The sequence below is a fragment of the Neltuma alba genome, unplaced genomic scaffold (genome assembly GCF_004799145.2).
Source record: "Neltuma alba isolate B1F8T4 unplaced genomic scaffold, ASM479914v2 tig00001497_pilon, whole genome shotgun sequence".
In the NCBI taxonomy this organism is placed as follows: Eukaryota; Viridiplantae; Streptophyta; class Magnoliopsida; order Fabales; family Fabaceae; genus Neltuma; species Neltuma alba.
The window spans coordinates 1-21,995 of NW_021632483.1; the positions used below are offsets into that span (position 1 = coordinate 1).

The window sequence follows — 21,995 nt, forward strand, 5'->3', positions numbered from 1 at the left end:
ATTTTTTCCTATTTATTAGGTCCTACATTTAGGACTGAAAGTATTAAAAATCAGATCCTTTACTAATTCTTTTACATTAAAAGGTAGAGAATTTTCACTTGCTTAATATATTATCAGTGACGAGTGTTTAGTGAACTTGCCGTTTTTGTGCGTGATTGCGCGAGAGAAAAGTGAGAGAGTGGGAAGAGGAAGAGGAGCATGGGGCAGTCAAAGATTTTGGTAGTAATGATTAAAGAGACGAGTATGTCTTTACCCAAATGAAAATGATATTTTAAGGAAAGGCATTGGAGAAGGAACAAAGGAAACAGTAAAGAAAAAGTGTGTTTGGATGGCAGGAAAAAAAATTAAAGGAGGCAGAAAATATTAAAGATAAAGAGACAGTGACAGTTTGACAGGTAGATTTGCTCAGATGCTGTTGGGCCCCTACCTTAAGCCCCCCATCTTATGCTTCATAAAGGGCTCTTTCCCCTTCTTCCTCTGAAAATTAAAGACCAACCGCCCATTACAAATTACACTTAATTATATATCTCAGGGACCCCACCCAACTCATCTCTCTACATTCTACATACTTTGATCTCTTTTTTAATTAATTTTATCTGTATGATTTCAATATAGTTTGTTTTACAAAACATTTCATGTTTATATAATTTTCTCTTATAATCTCATGAGAGAGAACTTATACATGATCTTATTGTTTGTTGGTCTACAATTTTTTATTTTATGAGTATAGATACCATATCTTGAGGAAAAGAGTTCTTGATCACTGAAAATTGTATTAGTTCCAGTTCTAAAATAAGAAATAGATAAAGGATTAGAGACGCATAATTTCTATAATAATTACATAAACGAATCGCAATTAGTGATGAACCAATAGTTAGAATACTCATGACATTGAACACAATTCTTTTATCGCTTTTTGTTAAAATAGGACTTAGATGGATATACAAATTTAAATATTTCAATTCAAACCTGTATTTGGTAAGAATTTCTTGATGTTAGAGCTAGACATTGTTTAAATCCAATAAGTTAATCTTGTCGTACTTTTTCTGGTCTATGTTTCTAAATGGTCTTGATCAAAGCTTTAATACTGTTACTTTAATTAGACATGATCATGATGGCTTCGATTTCTGCTAGTCCAAGTGTATATATCTTCTATTAAATTAAAATACAGCACCGCGTATGCCAACGCGTAATAGAAAAAGGCAAAGCAAAGCCAGATTCAGTATTACACTACATTTTTTTAATCGTATGTGTTATACTTAAAGCATGAAGCGATATGCATTAATAATTGTTAAATAAGTGTATGTTCGGGAAGGAATATTGCGATTAATTATTTTGCAGCTTTAATTGGATCATAGTTAATTAATCAGCAAATTCTGCAACATGTCACATTACTAGTAACATGTTTCTACGCGCTTTACGCTGTCACTTTCCTTTTTTACCTTGCTGTATTATCTTAGTTTATGATACTAGATCTGCTTTATACTTAGATTCATGATTAAGTTCAGAGCCAGTTGATCTTGGAGTGAGGTCCATGCATATTCATGTGCTTGCATGGAACATGATTTATGAGCTTTATGAGCTTGCAACGTTTCTTTGAACATGTAACAAAAGGGTCGAGATTAATTTTCTGGATACTGTTGGTGGTTTAATGCTTAATTAGCGAACTTGTTAATTAGAGTCCAAGTCTTGTTTGATGGACATTATTTCCTAAGGAGATCATATCTTGAAACACCTAAACACTATTTATAGTTGGATACCACCGATAGCCTGAATCAAGTAGTAAAAAGGTTGTTCCAATTTAACTAGAGGTCTCAAGTTTAAACTTACAGGTAGTAGAGCTTCCACCTGAAAGGGTCCTCTTCAATCGAATTTGAATTAGTCTGATAGTGTGTGGAGTTCGATCCCCGTGAACAAAATGGTTCATTAGTCTGATAGTGTGTGGGGTTCGATCCCCGTGAACAAAATGGTTCATTCATTCATTAATCATGAATAATAATTGTCATCTTCATTTGGGAAAACTATTGGAAAAATGCCCAGGTAGGCTAATATACATACATATATATATATATATATATAATCCAAAGCAAATTTTAAAAACTAGAGCAAAAGCAGTTCAAATTAACTAATACTAGCTAGATCTCATTGATCCTAGGTAACCTCAATAAGGGGAAAAAAATCAACCTCGCATGCCGATGTTACTGAACGTAAGGGATTCTGTGCCTTCTGCTACTTTTGCATGAGATGCAAAGAATATAATGATGGTATTCTAAAACAGCAAATGCTTTGTAGATCGACGTCCAGATATATCAAATATAATAGTACATGTACGTCAAATATATTACGTCCAAGATACCCATATAATATAGTAATGGTGATGATTAAGGAATACTGCAGAGAGTAGTGTAATATTCTATACAGCCGTGATTATTTAATACAGAAACAGGCATAGTATTGCGTGTTGTAGAGTATGGACGGTCCGTCAAGGCCCACACAGCCTTTTAAGAAGGCCTTTGATTTTTGTTATTTTGTGAGCAGACAAAAGCAGAGAAGCTTCTTATCCTCTCTCTGGGTTTTCACACATGCAAGTACCATCTTACTTGCTCTTAGATTCTATTCTAAAGACCCTATGACGGTCCCTTTATTTTACATTCTTGTCCCTCAGTTCCCATCGTAATTGCTCAGTCCGCCAGATATCAGTACGCTTTTAACGTACAAATTTAAGTAATATGCTTGGATTTCAAGGGTAGTTTCATAAGACTTCTGGCTCAATAGTGGCCTATTTAGTTCTGTGTCGTACATTCTAGTTTAGCTCACATCTTCTGCCACTCATTTCCCAAATTCCATTCTCTCTCTACCCATCTCTCTCTACAGTTAGAATGGCACCGATGAGTCTCCCACCCGGGTTTAGGTTCCACCCAACGGATGAAGAACTCGTTGCTTACTACTTGGAAAGAAAAATCACAGGCCGTTCTATAGAGCTTGAAATTATCCCTGAAGTTGATCTTTACAAATGCGAACCATGGGATTTGCCAGGTACATCTATCTTTTATATAGTCGTTCTTTCTATAAATAAGACATTTCTTCGATAATGGCCTCGATTAGTACCGACCAAAGGAGTTTTATATATAGGAGTTTCTCAACATGTATAATGGTTCTTAACTTGGAGTTTGTTTGTTAACTGTTTAAAACTGATAAAAATTTAAACAGATAAGTCGTTCTTGCCAAGTAAGGATATGGAATGGTACTTCTACAGTCCGAGGGATAGAAAGTATCCAAATGGGTCAAGAACAAACCGAGCAACAAGAGCTGGATACTGGAAAGCCACAGGCAAAGATAGGGCAGTTCATTCTCAGAAACGCCAAGTAGGGATGAAGAAGACATTGGTTTATTACAGAGGAAGAGCACCACATGGTATCAGAACCAGCTGGGTCATGCACGAATATCGTCTCACTGATTCACTTCCTCCTTCTACTTCTTCCTTCTCCTTGAAGGTCTTTTCGTCAAACATTTTCTTTTCTACTCTTTCTTTCTCCTCCTCCTTCTTCCTTCTTCAATTACATAGCATATATATGTGTGGTGTCTAACTGCAAATTAATTTGTAAGTATGCTAACATACATTTTAACTTTTGAAGCATCATGGTTAATGACTTATAAAAATCTAGTGAGTTTTTTCACAACTGAAACCAAACTAGGGTTTTTGAAAAATAATTAAGGGAGTTGATATATAACAAGCCTTACAATGTATGAATATTATATTTGGTTGTTCCGCATCTAGGAGCACAGTAAGCTTGGAATTGGATTTGTTTTTTTCCTGTGCAAGTCTAGGGATAATAATTATATAATGACTGAATCGATGGTAGAAGAAACCCTAAAAAGCCACAAAAGTTAATCACGATCTAAAGACCGGACAAGACAAGATCCTGAAGTTCGGTGTTGCTTTAGTCTTTGTTAAGTTGGTCTTTAGCTCGCAGAAGATTTTATGAGCACTTTAAGATATTGATCTGTGACCCCTCATGAATATGGAACCTGAATATATGTAGAGCATATAGCAAACTCCTATATATCAAAGTTTTGAATCTTGTTCTACAAGGATGCACATGCCACTACTGATATTCTTACAATGATCTTTTTCTTTATGATTTGCAAACTTTATTTTTCTTTTCTCTTTACAAAGAATATATATTTAGGTTACGATCAAACATGATGATGAAGAGTGTTCTTACTGTTGCATCCCTTTTCTTTTGATTTTCCCATTCTCTTTTTCTTAACTTGCTTTTTTCATATTACTCTTTTCTCTCCCGGATTCATCACGTTCATGAACAAAAACATCACCAAAAGTTTACGCTATAGAGATACAGTTTTTACCTAAAGCTTAAGTGGCTGATTAAAGGCAAAACCATGGTTTTACTCAAACAAAAGCTTATGATATTGGTGTTAGTGAAGTCACATGAATATATAATTTTATTTACGATCTCTGACACATCATGGGATGTACATCACAGGATTCTTATTCATTGTGTCGTGTCTTCAAGAAGACGATCGAAATCCCAAAACCAAAAGAAGATCGGGAGGAAGAGGAAACAGAAATTACTGCTAATAAGAACAAGGGATCAAAGTCTGACATGTGGGTCGCAGATGAACAAGGATTAAGGGAGGATTCAAGTGGCTTCGAGGTTTCTAGAGAAATGGAAATTCCAGATGAGAAAACTATGGTCAATAAAAATAATAATCACGATGGTGGCAATTCCAACAGTAAATTTCCTTGTGATAATGCTTCGTCTTCGGATCTCACTCAAGGGACCCCCACTGATCAAACTGGGTTAGCAGATAATGATTTTCAAGCCCAAATTGCTTCTGATGAAGCAAATAGTGCAGCAAATCGGTATTCCCTTGGAATTGATTATTCATCAAATCTATTTCAGGTATCTATTTATGATTGAAATTTCTCTTTAATCTGTTCACATAGATGTCCAGCATTTGATCTTGTTATCATGGTCGCTATATATATATATATATATATAGGTAGCATGATCCTTCATATGTGTGCTGGGAACAAAAATGCATGCCGGGCTATATGTAGCAAGATTATCATATGATGAGTTCTTAATTAAGTATATCGGAACTTAGAATAATTAATATATATCGTCGAGCTTGAAAGATAGATAAGATAAAAGAAAGAGGAGTTGGACAAAGTGAAACCCATCTACGTCTCATTCTTCATTCTATTTTTCTTACTGGACGTCTTGTCATACTGTGAGCTGTCCCTTTTTCTAATAACTCATATTAATTATAAATTAATTTATAAAAATACGTAAATAAATTTATTATCATGATGAGCATTATTATGATGATTTACTTACAGTATATTTGACTTTTTTTTTCCCCTTTCATGCCATTTATGCCCATGATTACTCTCTCTACCTATCCTGCATTTCCAACTATGTTTTTGCTTTACATTTCTGCTTTGTTACTTTGAAACGTCCCTTTCACACCTCAATTAATGCATAATAAATGCGTAAAACATACAGATCTTTAGCCCAAACAAAAATTTACAATAGATTGATTTATTTTATATTTATATATACCTAGTGGCCCACATTACATGTCTTTGAGCGCTCTTTTGATCTTAAAGTAACAAAAGTTGCGAGTATGATGAAGTTCCTATCTTTTCGTAAAGCTTCCTTCTCAAAAATTCACTTGGACTGATATATACTCCAATATGATTGGCTTTCCCCTTCTTCACCATCTCCCATAACTTCTTTTCTTTTTGACTGACTCAAAATTAAGCGTTTTCCAAAGTGAATACATATTTTTCTTCCCCTTACCCATTTAATAAGTTCATGATCATCAAATTGATACGTTGATTTCTAAAACTAAAGCATTTACGGCATTTCAAACTTAGTAGACTCATCTTTATCTTTAGTCACATTCTTTTTTATATCAGTGGCTGCTAGGTCTTTGGCCTATTTTAGCAAAAGCTATTCATTTATTATCAACAATTCTTCTTCTCTTAAATCATGAGATATGAAGTGAGCCACTTCTTTTCTCTCTCTCGATTAACGTTCAGTGACTAGCTAGCTTGCTAGCTTTACACAACATTCAAAATTCTTTATGAGCTACTTTTATTTTAGTTTTTACATAGAATAGCACTATCTATGCATCTGATTGGGGACTTCGTTTTCCTCAACTTCCCACTTTTTTAAGTCTTAAGTATAAACACCTTTTGCACCCCACTTAACCTAAATCTAAGTGGCTCTTTAGTTCAAGTTATTGACCATGCATGCTTTCAGTGAAATCATTCTCTAGGTCATATACTTCTTCCTTCTCTTCGTTGTACCCAAGAATGTGTGTGTGTCACTGGTACTCTTAGGAGTAATAATCTTGAAAGATCATAAGAAAAGTTCAAATCTGAGTAAGAATAACCAGGATTAATTACACTATATCAGGATTAGTAATTAAGTACTTGAACAGTTCTGAGATCACTTCATGTTGTTGCAGGAAATGGAGCTACAAATGTATGCTGGCATGCACTATCAACTTTCATATCCGCCACTGGAGCTTGAAGATTTCCCTCAGACAAGTTTCGTAGAGACCACGACGGAGACGAAGCCATTAATGAAGCCAGAACAAATGATGATGAATGACTGCAATATGGTATATGATCACAAGTACAAGAGCTGTGGTACAATGAGTGGGACTCTAGAAGAGATCATCTCCTTGTGTTCTTCTCATCAAGACAATAAGTCTTTGCCTCTTTCTATGTTAGATTGATATTATAATACGTACGTACTAACCCTAGCTATATATGATGCATACTCAAAAGTAAAGCACCAAAAAAAAAAAAAAAATCATTTACACAAAGGTATACTTGTGTTGGCTCAAATCACAACACAAAGTGATCTTGGATTTGTTATTAGTTTTGTCAAGTCCAAGAAGGGCGCCATATATATATTTATAATGTACTAAATAGGAGTATGTTGAGTCAAGGGGGCTCGCATGCATATGTTTTTTTTTTCCCCTCACTTTATATTTCTTTCATTTCTTTTTTTTTAATTTTCTTTTTGTTTTCTATTTTGGGGGTGGGGTTTTTTATATTCCTATTTATTTATTTATTTTGTTTTTTCTCCATATAGCCTTACATAATGTTACTCATGTATCTGATCTTTTTCCTGATCTGCTTCTGAATGAAAATGGATTAGCAAAGTTTATTGTGCTATATATGGTTAATTTTCATTTTTGCCTTTAAACTATTTTTGTGAGGAATACTGATTATTCTAAACTACTCGTTGGAACAATATTTCCCTTTTTAAGAGTCAAAATCACAGGCTGCTTATGTGCTTATGGAGTAACAGAGTAACAGAGTACGATAAGTTGATTGTTAATTAAGTGAGAAGACCCTACAAGTTTTGATTGACATGTGGCACATTTGATGGGAAAAATTTTTGAGTTAAGGAACATTATTTTTGCCTGTAAAATATTTATGGAGAAGCAACTAGCATCTTAAATTTAATAATATCGAGTAAATGGTATCTTACTTTTTATTGAAATATATATATATATATATATATGGATATGTTTAGGATATTATATGACGTGCCAATGAGGTATTCACATTAATTAGAAAAAAAAAGTCCGTCAATTAGGATCAATTAACACAGTACTATTACATATCATATACGTCTACACTATCACATGTTATACAGGTATTTGTTAGAAATTAATAAATGTTTATATTCAGTCCTATTGTTAGTTAATATAGCTTAGGGACAAATATGTTAATTAATTCAATATATATCTATATATATTTGCATATTATAAAACTAACACCGCCATCTTTATCCAAAAAAAAAAAGGAAAAAAATTAACACTGCTATTCATAATTATAAATCATAATAATAATGTAACTTATCATAATCTCCATATAAAGCATGGATTCAAACATCGGTTGATTAATATCACATCATATGTACAGAAAAAAATAAGATAACAAATTATTTACTGTCTAAAAGTAAGATTACCTCGCATTGAGATTGAGAATAAGCCATTGCATTTGCTGGTTAGGAAAAAAAAAAAAAAACCTTGCATTCGGCTTCGGCGTTCTTCGCGGAAGAATTGGGCGCTGTTCGATTCTTCATCGTGACCATTAACGCAATCAACGTGCAGCGTAAAGCCACGTCTCCCACAGACGAAAACGCGACGGCGTTAAGGATGCCTGAAAGTTTCCTCAAGGTATACGAGATCCTGGCCGTCCGATTGACGAAAATCCAGCCGTCTATTGTTCATGATGAAAGGCCCAACGTTTGACAGCCATGTGGGATGGAACCTAGGCCCATAAAAAATGGGTCATAGAAAGCCCAAGATCCTAACACACGTATATATAGTTGGCCCAAGATTGCATTGACGCGAATTTTACACCATATTGGGCCTACGTCTCATCATATGCTGATGCAGCAAGCCCATTCGAAGACCATACTAACCGTAGAGCCATGAATAAAAAAAATACACCAAAAACAAAAAAAGATGGATACCGATAAGGGGAGCCCATTCAAAGGCCACACTAGCCATAGAGCGTAGAACCATGGATAAAAAAGAAAGGGAAAATCCCAAAAAAGGTCCTTGGAATATGAGAAATGCCAGATTGGGTCCTTAAATTTCGAAAATGACAGAATGGGTCATTGACCCAATCTGTCATTTGTAAAATTCAGGCGAATTGACAATTTTGCCCTCATTTATTCATTCACTACAATGATTCAAGGAATCACTATAAGAGTTTAGGTGTTACCTAGATTCGTGTAGCGAATAACTACTCACTTTTTTATAGTCAGGTGTTTTGTTATTAACTACAACTAATTCTGTAATCACTAAAACAATGTAAGCATTACCTAGATTTGTGTAGAGAATAACTACTCATTTTTTCATAGTCAGGTATCTTATTATTGTCATGTACCTTATTATTAACTACAACGAATCTTGTAATTACTAGAACAGTGTAAGCGTTACCTAGATTTGTTTAGAGAATAACTACTCACTTTTGCTCAGGGGCAAAAATGTCAATTTGCCTGAATTTCACAAATGACAGATTGGGCCAATGACCCATTCTGTCATTTTCGAAATTTAAGGACCAAATCTAGGATTTGGTATATTCCAGGGGCTTTTTCTGGGATTTTCCCAAAAAGAAATTGGATAGTAATGGAAGTTAAAAATAGTAAAAGAGGCTAGTCTCTTACAACATCACAAGCCAATGAAAGAAGTGTGCACATTATTTTAGTACCTGACAATACCTCGAACAGGATTACATCCGGTAAAAAAATAGTTGTGCTTAAGGAAAAAAAAAACATGGATAATTTATTTTAGCGTGAGATGACCTATAGTCACAACCCACAAATAGATAATTTATTCCGAAAAATTGTATAACTTCGAAGTATATTTCAAAACCTTTTTTCATTTATCTATCTTTATATAAAGGGAAATCCTAAAAAAATACTTCTGAAATTTTAAAATCTCAAATCAGGAATAATTATAAAAATTTATTGTTATTTGTTTTTCAAATCTTATCGATTATTATTAAAATGTAATAAATAAGATTGATTTAAAATTTAAAAATATTCTTTGGGGCAACAACTACATTGGCATGGAGTTTTATAAGAATGTAGGAACGTATGTACTTTAAAACGAAGACATGTGGTTGTCCAAGAATACATGTGTAGTCTAAAAAGTAAACTCAGTTATCTACCAACTCCAAACCAAATGTCCCACAATCCATGACATGCAACTTTCATTCCCCTTTCTTGCAAGCAATTTTTCTTGCCATCAATGTTAGTCTCTTACGTACGTGCATTAATTACCGCTTATATACATCTATATATATCTATATTATACACGCTCCTTCCTATCTTTAATGTAAAAAACTATATACTTAATTAATTTAGATAATTAAGAAAATCCAATAGATTAATAAATTATAACACTAAAATACTCCTGTATAATATCAAATTAAATGTATCATTTTATAAGTTAGATAAATTAGTCTTTAAAAAATAATAAATAGAAAGATAAAATGAATCAATATATTATATTTAGGAGCAAATTCTGCCCTCAACTACCAATCAGGCAGTATATTACACCATATATCCAATCAACTCAACCAATTAATTTTCTATTCGCGACCCGATATGCCAAGTTATATTATATGCATGTATTTCAAGCCTTATATAAATTGGAAGGTCCTTGAGTTAAAGAAAAGGGGGAAGATTCCGCGCAAATTAAAAAAAAAAATGCATAGTGTAATTTACAAATGTTACATGTGAAATGACAATAATTAACTGAAGAATATTTCGTCTAAAGTATTTTGTATAGAGTACCTGTTATGTGATACACAAATATTTCTCCCAATTAAGTTGACAGATAAGAGAAATTTAGTTACAATGACGAAATATAAACAAAATTAAAAGGAATGTCAAAGAGGGGTGCATGATCTAAAAGTTCCATGCAAGATCATCCATGGAGGAGAGGACGTCATAAGACATATATTCAGAGTTAAGTACACCTTCCAACAACCCAAAATCAAAGTTATTGCTTGACCCTTCCAAACAGTTACTATTATTATTATTAAAATGGTCCTCCTCTCTGACTTGGTCTATATTATTAGTACTGCTCTTCTCCTTCTCTTGTTCCAACTGTGCTTCAGTAATATCTCCTTGCATTAATGTCTGAGCTGATCTCAAGATCTGGTCAGTTTCAGCAATATCATCCCGAGAAACCCACAATGATGATGATGATGATGATCTGTGGTCAATATTCTCAGAAAACCCAACAAGGGAAGATAATGAGCAATCATTATAGTTGTTGTTCTTGATGCAGGCAGAAGAGGACGAAGAAAAGTTGGGCGCAGGAATATTCCCATTAATAATGGATGATTCAAAGGGGAAATTATGAGGTTCATGGACAACATTATCATTAGGACATTATGACATTATGATTATTAGTGCTGGTCGAATTGGGTCGTTGGTATTGGATGGAGAAGACGGTGGAGGTACAAGGTTGTTGAAGATTCATGTTTTCAGGTTCATGAACCAGTTTGAAAGTGGAATCATTGTTATGATCATTGTTAGTGGCAGAAGAGGAAGAAACAGAAAGAGAGGGTCGTCTGTGAGAAGAGAGGAGATTGTGAGTCTGAGGGTCAAAGCCCTGAGAAATGAGTTTCTTCTTAATGCATGAGTTCCAGAAATTCTTCACCTCGTTGTCTGTTCTTCCCGGTAGATGCTTAGCTATCTGAGCCCATCTACAACCACAACACAAAATAAATCCTTAATTCACATCAATGTGTGTGTGTGTGTGTGTGTGTTTTGTGTGTTTGTCTTGTAATTTCCTGGGCGGAATTTAATTTCCAGTGCTTCTAGAATGTGAGTCGGATATCAGGAATAATAGAATAGCGGGTGTCCCGGGTAATCCTTTTTAATTCAGATTTATGGAAAGTCAAACATATAGTATGAGGGGGGAAAACAAGTAAGCTAAGAGAAATCACTACGGAAGATTTTCTTTTAAAATTTTAATAATGCGTACTCCGCTTTCATATTGTTCCTTAATTTCAAATAAATTATTATGTATTTGAAACATTCAATATAAGAGTCAGCTGAGGTTTCTGCTTTTGTCCTACATTAACGTCATTTTTTTGTCTCCACATTTATTATTATTTTCCCCCAAAACTACTCATTGATTGAAATGAAGGCTATATTAGGAAAACTAACACATTTTTTTAAATAAACAACTGAATTTTTTTTTTTCAATTTATGTGAATATTAGTTATTTAGATCCGAGGAAGTAATCCCCCAAATTTAAGTACAGTGAACAGTTTTGCGATGCATTGACTGTAGCTCAGCTCAAAATTTGACATTTCTAATTGCATCAACTGGTATATGAGAACAATATTAGTATAACAAGGATCTCCAGCAACATGCAAAGATGTAACTATATATATAAGACTAACAGAGAAATATTAAATCCTTTTGAAGTGGTCGAGAGAAGCAAATAATTGCATTATATTTGCATTGCGATCGATGGATGGCAACTGGGTATTAGGTAGAGTGTAAATTAACAATGTGAAAGATGCGAAATGAATTGAGTTTGAGTTACCTGTTTCCGAGAATTCGATGAACGTCGAGAATGGTTTGTTCTTCATCGGCAGTGAAGGAACCTCTCTTGAGATCAGGTCTCAGATAGTTTATCCATCTCAGTCTGCAACTTTTCCCACATCTCTGCAACCCTACACAATGATTCATATATGTATATATATTCATCAATGATCATATTCTATTATTCTTCCATTAATTTGAGAGAGAGAGAGAGATTATGGTGTACGTGCCTGCAAGTTTAGGAACAGAACTCCAGCTTTTATGGCCATGAGTGGTAATGAATTTGACGAGCTTGTCATCTTCTTCAGGAGACCACAGACCTCTTTTGATCTTCTGTTTGCTGCAGCAACGATGGCCCATCGATCTCACTCTCTTCTTCTTCGATCACTCTCTACCAATTACTGCTCTTGGACAATGCAATATGACCTTACCACCTCAGCGTTTATATATATAACACCACACACCTTTCTTTATTTTAATATTTTATCATTAATAATAACAATATCAACCCCATGCATTATTCTAGTCTTGACATTTCCTGGGACTATCCAATACAAGTGTGGACGATTTCTTATGTTATTGAAAAATTGAATATAACTTCTCAAACAAGATTTTATTATATACATCATTCCTTTTTATTATGATAATTTTTCAAATCTTGTGGTTAAAAAAAAATCATAAGCTGGGTCTGTTTAGAATGCAATATATGTATGTGAATCTAGATTAATTTTTCACAAGATCTGTATCAAAAGACAAAAGAAAAGAAAACACACAAAGGTTGATATTTTCTGTTCAGTTCATTATTGATAATTGCTAGAGCGAACTTTTTTAAGGTAAATATTGTTTAATATGAGGGTAAGTATTAACTTAATGTAACTGATTCAACAAAAAAAAACAATAGTAGAACATATCAAGCTCAAATTATAACAAAAAAAAAAAGATCAAGATTGATCTACAATAAGCCAAGGATCAAGATTATAATATACCGATCCAAGAAACAAATAATGAAAAGAGTAAACAAAAAAGAAAGGTAAAAGAAAAGAAAAGAAAAGAAAGAATCAAATGGTCCCATTAATGTTATCATGAAATGAGAAATGAGCTGGAAATAGAATCTTCAGGTTCACTACTCATCATGAGAGGGAAGGGGGGTCTCTCTCAAACGTCAAATTGAGTGTCTTTTACATATTAACGAATTAATATTCATTTGAAAAGTAATTCGTATTAATTATTTCTATCGAAAAGACCACTAGACCAGGGTTTTTCTACATATATGTTACCCCCGACAGTGCCCAAATATAAACTAACTTCAAGAACAAGCACTTACAGCTTAATCACAATCTTCCAAAGTATGCATGCATTTGCAAAGAAAAAATTAAATGTGGGAGTAGTCACAATTACGCACGTACATGAGAATTTTCAACTGAATGGAAAAACATGAGCATGGTGAATAATTGATTATCTTCAGACTTACACGTAAGCCTACGAAAAAACACACATATTGGGGTCCCTGATTAAGTCCACTTTGGTGGGTCTTTCAACTCTATAAGAAACTATATTTAAACACTGAGAATAATTTGGCTTAATTACCCTTAATTAGAGCTAAATTTATGAAGATATTAAATTCTGAAACAGAATTAGTGAAGTTTAATTTACTATTTTTTTAGATTTCAGTAAAACATATTAAAAGTATTTTATAACTAGGATCCGGACCAGATGAGTATTTTGGATTGTATAAGTTAGGTTAATATTACCTTTATTTATCAACTAATTTAGATTCAAGTAATCACATTAAGGAGGTGTTTGGTTCACTAAAAAAAAACACCTTAAAAAAGTACTTTTATGTAAGTTGAGATAAAATTCTACTCGTATATATATTTCGTATACTATAAAATTACTTTTAAAACTACGTTTGTTTCCCACCTAAACGCTCTCTGAGACTTTAATAGAAACTATCGCAGTGGATTTATTTTTATCATTTACAAGACTCAAAGAATTCATCAAAATAACAACTTTGTTTAGGGTCTGTTTGGCATGAGAGAAATGAAAAGAAGGGAAGGAAAGAGAAAATTTTAATAAGCTCTTTTTGAAACATTTAAGAATTGGGATTAAAATTTTTTAACTAATTTTTCTTACTCTTTTATGTTACATTTTTTTATCAAAATTTTATAATCCTACTCCTCTAATTTTTTAAAATGAGCTCATTAAAATTCTCTCTTTCCTCCTCTCCATTTCCCTCTTACCAAACACACCCTTAGAGAATATTAAGTCTCTTCAATCAATCGATTATCCGTCCATTGTTAATAACTTCAGCATTAAACAGAATAATTATCAAATAGTTGCTCATAATGATAGCCATGGAAATTGTCCAATATATGACCCCCGTCAGAAGAAAAAAAAATCCCTTAACCTATCAAATCATACGCTTTAAAATTCCCTACAATCATTATGATTTCTAATATTCTCCTAATCTATATTCATGTGGCACAAAGTAGAGTACAGAAAAACTAAACATAATGTAAGCAAGTGAACTATTAAATCCCCCCCCCCCCCAAATAATAATTTCAATAATTTGATCAATTACGATAATAGCTCATGAAACCATGCATGTGAGTTTCTGTAAGCCCTTATGATGGTTAAAATTAAACAACAATTATTGTTGTTGTTTTGCCCCCACAACACGAAACAGTACTGCACAATTTTATTTCTAATTAATTACTTTTAAATTAATTAGTTACACTCATTCCGGGCCTTGGCTCTCCATTTTGTTATATGAATATCCCAGTTGTTCCTTACTGGTCAATTCATTAATTAACCTGACTGTTCCGTAACATAATTTTTTTTAAAAAAAAAACATTTCGGAATCCAAAAGAAATTATATTGACGATAATTCAATGCCCACAAGTAAACAACTTCCTGGCTAGCAAGCTAGCAAGAAGGATTTCTTTATAAATATTATGGTAATCAATTAATCTAATTCTTCTGTGGCTTTATGAGTGCGTCGTGGGTGTGTGGGTGTGTGTGTGAGAGAGAGAGAGAGAGAGAGAGATGAAAGAAAAGAGCTTGAGTGTCTAATTCAATACTAAGTACAAATATATAGATATATATGGATGAGCATCTCGTGGGCATATTTAATTATTATATATTTATATTTTACACGAAACAAAAGTTTCAAGAAATGATAGCTGAATGTTGAAGATCCAATTTTTTAATTATTAGGGGTCAGATAAATGCAAATATCTTCACAAACTCTCTCGATCCCTCTCTAATAGCTTTTCTAGTCCTTTGCAAAGCCATTGGTCTTTTGTCATAGGCCTAAATTAAACTAGAATTTCCCAGAATACGATTCTATAAGAAACCTTAATTATTCCAATCTCAGACCCAGTATTGGTTCTTTGTTTCTTATTAACTTTGGGTAAACCCGTTTGTTAGACATTAATTATATAACCCTCCCAGAGAGTGCCTTACGTCCACATGCACATCCTTGGACGTTTTCTTGTCTGAGTGAATAATATTTGTTTCTTGTCACAGTTATTATCAAACATGTTAAGCAAATTCAATTCACTTTTTAGGGGGAAATTATTTTATTTCAACCGCAAATTCAATTTCTTCTTCAATGGAAAAATGTCCTGGAGTCTTACATGATGTAAGTAAGTTAAAGAAGCTGAAATAACATTTGATTGTCATTACTTTATTATATCCAGTGAAGTGGAGGAGTTATGTGGTATTTCTAATTGGAGTTGAAAGCTTAATGAGTACGAGACTTGATATTATAATAGGGTGTGTTAGTGAACATAGAGAAAGCAAAGATAATAACAGTTTTTTCAACCCTCACAGAGAAGAAAGGGTAGAGATAACAGTTAACTAAAGAGATAGGGTTTAGGTGAAGTGTTGGAGTGAATAAATCATTCTTACACTTCAAAATATAATGACAGATTTTCTAATTGGTGTGCTGTGTGATGTCTAAAGTTGACTAATTAAACGACAAAACTCTAACTAATCCTTCTGCATACTCTTTATCTTACTAGACACCACTACCATGTCCCATCCTCCCCCCCCCCTTTTCTCTTTCTATTACTGTCACGCTTTGATTGTTACTAGGACTTATTTGTAACACTTTCTCATATATTGAAGAATGCTTTAAGTTGATATATAATTATAATTTTTCAACTTCACTATTATTAATGTTTTCTTTGTTCTCTGTTTTTTTTTCCCTATACTTACAATTCATTCGCATTTGTCTCTTCTCTTTCTCTCAACAAGAATTAAATAAAAATAAAATTAGAAAAAAGTCATTAAATATCCTACAAATGACTTGTATTTAAATAAAAATTTATTCTACAAGTGACTTATTTATAATAAGGACCACATTTGTATGCTGAGTCCTAAATAAAAGACTTAATAAAATAATTTATAAAAATTAAAAAAATTAATTAAATTGATTATTTGTTATTATTATATGAAAATTTTTTTGTCATTTTTCATAAAATACCCCTATTTCAATGAGGATATTAAATGTGAGAAACATAAAAAAATAAATTAATTTTTTCCAAACATGTTTGGGACTACATCAACTAGACTCAATCATATATTCACGACCTGAAGGAATGTTGACAGTTTTGGGTCCAAAGTATCACTTGAATCCGGTCCAAACCTAGTCGTTGGGCTTTTCTATAGTTGTCTAATGTAGTTGTACCATGGGATAAAAAAAAAGAATAAGACAAATGGGGAGTGTTACATTTTCATATTTCAGCTGGGGGTAGAATTTCTTTTTATAAAAATAAAATTATTTAATTTTTTTTAAAAAATAGTAATAAGTATAGGGGAAGCATTTTCCCCCTTCTATAATTAAAGAAAATTATATTAAGAGAGTTCTTGCTAACCCATTAGTGCTCATTTGGATCAAATATAAATCGGTATTATAATATTAAATACCTAATTGTGCGTTAAAAAAAAAAAGATAAAATAGAGGTTTCAACCACGGTAATATAACCACCAATATATTATATGATCCAACTATGCATGGAAACTAAAATGTTGGTTAGAATATGTCGTCTAAGCATGGTATAATAATCATTTGATGGTAATTATTACAATGTACAATGAATTTTTGATATAATATGCGTTGTGTTGGGGTGTGCACACACACATGCATGTTATTTGAATTATATATTAAAAAAACAGAAGCTTATCAACAAATCATTTTTTTTGACTAATTACCATAAAATTTACAAAATATAAAATGTTACATATTAGTAAAATTGATGACTAACAAGCTGTGAAAAACACTGGATTGTATTATGTATGAAAAAACAGCGGATTATTAACAGACAGGAATATCGATAATTATTACAGGCATTATTAGAGAACCAGCAGAAAAGGGAACTATGTTTCTCAAATTTGGATATAGTTTAACAACATTTATTTAGAATAAATTTCTTATCTTTTAAGATATTTACTTTCTTAATCTTCAATAATAATAAAATTTCCAATTGAACCAACACATTCACTTCTTGGGGGGGGGGGGGGAATCAAAACATCCGTTTTAATATGGTTGGATCCTGAAAGAGTTTCTTTTTTTTTTTTTTGGCCCCCTTCTCGGCTCATATTTTTGCAGGCAAATTTTTCCAAATAAAACAAAACTTTCTATTGAGAATTTTTATTACACAATTTACATAAAAGAATAACTCGATATGCTAAAAAGGTACGATTGAATTAACAATACAATCTTATTATTAAACTTAAACAAGTAATTAACTAATTCTATTTTTTTCATTGGTGGAACAAATAATTCTATTTTTTTGAAACGAAATTCACTCGAGAATGTGTTATGAAAAAAATTCTATATCAGCCATCTGTCCAATAATAATTTAGACTATAGTATGAGTTTCTCGTCCCATAGGAATTTTATACTTCAGTAACCTTTAGACCCAAGTCATTCTCATTTTTTTTTTTTGGGTCTAAAATATTTCTTAAGTTGGGATTAACAACCATTCGATTGACGTTATGTCGTTTAAAGAGGAATGAGAAACAGAAATCCCGAAATTTGAATATATAGTCAGACACGTACATGTATATTGCAAAACGCTCGATTTGCTGGCTATAATAGCTTCTAAAATGGATAGTGTTAATCTCGGGAGATCCACTCATTGATTTTTTGCCCCCATTTGACCAGTGAATAAATTCCATTAAACAACTAAAGAAATTAAACGGAACGGTGCAGATTTGAATAACAATATTACATCTAATGACAACGATGGGGTATAATAGTAAGAAGATAATGGATTCAAATCCTCCAGATGTACCCATGAAAAAAACCAAGAAAGAAAGAAAAAGAAGCCAAACTGACTGCACGAACCACAAAACACAAACAACTCAAAACAGAAAACTAAAGCCAAAAAAAAAAAGAAAAGAAAATCACAGAACCATGGAAACTGATGATGAATTAAAATGGGTACATGATCTGGAACAAAACCCTAGCGCCACGAACAAGGCTCTCAACCACTTGAAGGAAGAAGCCTCTAATAAGTGATTGGAGGCGATTCAGGTGATTGTTCAGGATTGGGACCAGAAGGAACAAGCCTCTTGATATTATAGTTGCTAGAAGCGGCGTGTGGTGAATCAGGTGAACGCTGAGAATTAGGACCAGAAGGAACAAGCCTCTTGATATTGTTGTAGTTCAAATTGTTATGATCAGATGTGAGAGGTGGAGGATCAGGTGAAGTCTCAGGATTGGGACCTGAAGGAACCAGTCTCTTAATCTCATCATGATGCCTACTCACAGCAAGAGAGACTAAGAGAAGAAAGCAGATTGCAGAAGAAAGCAAATGAACTTTTGAGTTTGTCATTTTGATGCCTTCAAAAACCCAACTCAATGATAGATAAGCATAGGTATGTGTATTAATATATATCTCTCAACAATGCTACATATATACATATATCAGCAAGGATTAATTTGTTGGTAATTAGGGGATGTGCAATTTTTGCTAGTCATTAATATTGATGATTTTTTGGGGGGACTATATAATGATATCCATAATGGAAATTCGTACATTATTGGAGCCTCAAATGAATGAGGTAAGGTGCATGAAACCTAATGAATATATTTTCTTTTATTTTAAATTTTATCATTAAAATCTTTGAATTTATTGAACTGTCTCACCATAGTCGGTAAACATTTATCATACTTTTATAATTCTACTTATAAGTCTCTTACAATATGTTTTATCGTAATCAAGAAAAGCCTTAATTGTGTGTTATTAAAATTTTATCTTCAAATTTTTCTCTTATATGATATATACATTTTTCAACAAAAATAACAATCTATACATAAAATAGTATGTATATACATTCTTTAACCTGTATATAAATTCTTGTTAAAAATGGAATATTATAACTTATAAATAGAATAAAAAGATCTTCTTTCTGTCCCTTATTCATTATAAATAGGACTAAAAAAGTATCTATGAATGGCCTAAATACTGATCAACCCTGACAATGATGGTAATCTGAGATTTTCTCTTTATTGGTTGCAAGGATTTTGCTCCTTTCTTTTTTTTGGGGCCATCGATTTTGCGCTATTTGCTACAATGAATAGGTTTCGATATATTTTTGTAGAAATTAATGCTTGGTACATTCACAAAACAGTTAATTTCCAACTTATATTATTTTGGTTTTACAGGCTAATCAAAGATATTTTCTATTTAATGTTGTCAAAATACAATATGTATGTCTGTTGCGGATTAACTTGATTTGGAAAACAATGACATCATATCTTGGCAATTAATGTGGTTCCTAAAAATATTAACCCACTATTTAATTTTCATACAGAAAAAAACTTCAGCCCACATAATCACATTATTGTTATATCTACCAACTGTTGGGTTTGGTACTGATTTCATTAATATGTGATTTTAGTGACTGAGAAATTCAAAAACGTTTGGGCTAAAGTTAATCCATTAGACTGGCCCAATACAACCCAGCCCAAGAAAAACTACACCAGCTACAAGCCCATATGAGATAACTACGCCAGCGACAAAGCCCATATGAGATACAACGGACCTTAATTCCTTGCATTATCCTTTTGAATATTCATTTGTTCCTTATTTCTGCATACACGTGGCCTCATTTATAAACTTTCCTTCTTCAGATAATTTATCCGAGAGAATTAAGAAGCCATTCAAAAACATTTGGTGCTCCAGGCTGATCCAAGAAGACTATCATTCTTCAATATATATATATATATAATATTGACAATATATATAGCTTCTGCTTCACACACACACACATATGTGTAAGTGTGTGTGTGTGCTTATACATTTCTGCTTTCTTTCCTCTCCTGTTGATCCATAGTATCAGAGAGAGGAAGTCCTGTGGTTTCAAACAAGTGTAGAATACAAGAAGCACTACATAATATAACCACCCCAAACACGCCATAAGAGAACAAGTCATTTTTCCTTCCTTCTGATATCAAAAATGGGCTGAATATGGCTCCAAACACAATGGCCTGCCTCGCCATTGATGTTGCAATATTCCTCACACATGTAGGGAATAGCTCTATTACGTATATCAGAAACATATTAAAAGCTGTCCCAACACTGAAGAATGAGATCAAAGCAAGCCCTAGTTTCATTTTGCGAAGAATCTCATCATTTGTAGTGATCACACCACAAATCAAACAACTAATCCCAGTTGCTATACAGAAGCCCAGAATTGAAGGCTTTCTCCTGCAATTATCCAACAAGTAAGTGGCTATGAAAGCTGGTATGTCCAGTAAAGCATTAAAGAAAGTACTCAGATATATGTTGAAGCCTAAGTTTCCCATGTTCAAAGGAATGCCAAAATACACCATTCCAATCCCAAAGCCAAGCACCATAACTGCTAATAATCGTTTAAGAGCCCAAGTTTTCTCATAAAGTTCTCTAATCGATGAGTAGGGGTTGGAAGAAGTTGAAGAAGCACTACTTTGTTGTTGAGCAAGTTCTGCTAATTGACTTGAAGTTATGGTTCCGCCATGTTCTTCTGTTGAATCAGGAGTGATTCCTTTGAGCATAGCCATGGCTTCTTTTTCTCGACCTCGCATGAGAAGCCACCTTGGAGACTCTGTGACAAAAATGTAAGCGAAAAGGGAGTAGAAAATTCCAGGAATTGAAGTCCACAGGTAAAGAGACTTCCATGACGAATGTCTGTGAACATAAGCTATACCAGGCAAGGACATAAACCCTAATGTGAACCAAATATACTCGAGGACACCAACTCGAAATCTCCACTCTTTTTGAACTCTTTCTGTCAGCAAAACCAGAGAACAAGTTCCGATCGATGAGCGGCAAAACCCAATCAGAAACTTGAAAGCTGAGTAGACCCAGACGTTGGGGGAAAACACAATGATGCTTGAAACAATCGACATGGTTAAACAAGAGAGAAAGAGCAGGTTCTTCCTGCCAAGGGATGAATCAGCGGACGAGGCAAGAAGAAAGCCAGCAAGCAAGCAACCCATGAAGAAGGAAGATTGAGGTAAGCCTGTAATGAAGGAACTGGCACATTCAAGATGCCACTGGGATATGATTGTCTTAGGGGAGAGACCATCCCAAGCCCACGAAGAAGATCTTGGAATCTTGCAGATATCAGAAGCTTCTGAAGGGTGAGCATCAGTGAAGATACCGATGAATGATTGTTGTGCATCGAAGAACATTGAGAAGGACACAAGGAGAGATTGAAGGAGTTGAGTCCAACCAAAGCTTCCAAGGCTTATTTCTATTATATCGTCCAAAGATGGCTGTGATGAAGCTTCCCTCCTTTCTAAATCAGATACAGGTAAAGTTTGGTTTGGCTCTGCCATTTCTGTGACGTTTTGTTGTTTTGATA

At 33.3% G+C, this 21,995-nt stretch overlaps 4 protein-coding genes across 4 annotated transcripts; 1 reads left to right on the forward strand and 3 right to left on the reverse strand.

Annotated features, from left to right (window-relative positions):
* The first annotated feature begins 2,879 nt into the window (after positions 1 to 2,879).
* LOC114757776 (NAC domain-containing protein 86-like) lies at positions 2,880 to 6,988 on the forward strand. The gene is made up of 4 exons (XM_028946861.1): positions 2,880 to 3,036; positions 3,211 to 3,494; positions 4,506 to 4,925; positions 6,502 to 6,988. The coding sequence occupies exons 1-4, from the start codon at positions 2,880 to 2,882 to the stop codon at positions 6,772 to 6,774; spliced, it is 1,134 nt and encodes a 377-aa protein (XP_028802694.1). The 3' UTR covers positions 6,775 to 6,988.
* Positions 6,989 to 10,290: 3,302 nt separating this feature from the next.
* On the reverse strand, positions 10,291 to 10,961 carry LOC114757760 (uncharacterized; the record flags this gene model as incomplete). The annotated part of the gene is made up of 1 exon (XM_028946833.1): positions 10,291 to 10,961. A coding segment is annotated over one exon (483 nt), but the record flags the coding sequence as incomplete, so codon positions are not given.
* Positions 10,960 to 12,530, reverse strand: LOC114757713 (transcription factor MYB86). The gene is made up of 3 exons (XM_028946787.1): positions 12,365 to 12,530; positions 12,136 to 12,265; positions 10,960 to 11,284 (listed from the first exon to the last, which is right to left on the reverse strand). Exons 1-3 carry the CDS (start codon positions 12,492 to 12,494, stop codon positions 10,960 to 10,962), a joined length of 585 nt encoding a protein of 194 aa, XP_028802620.1. The 5' UTR covers positions 12,495 to 12,530.
* Positions 12,531 to 20,442: 7,912 nt separating this feature from the next.
* Positions 20,443 to 21,837, reverse strand: LOC114757770 (organic cation/carnitine transporter 2-like). The gene has a single exon (XM_028946850.1). The coding sequence runs from the start codon at positions 21,820 to 21,822 to the stop codon at positions 20,443 to 20,445; it is 1,380 nt and encodes a 459-aa protein (XP_028802683.1). The 5' UTR covers positions 21,823 to 21,837.
* Between the last annotated feature and the right edge of the window lie 158 nt (positions 21,838 to 21,995).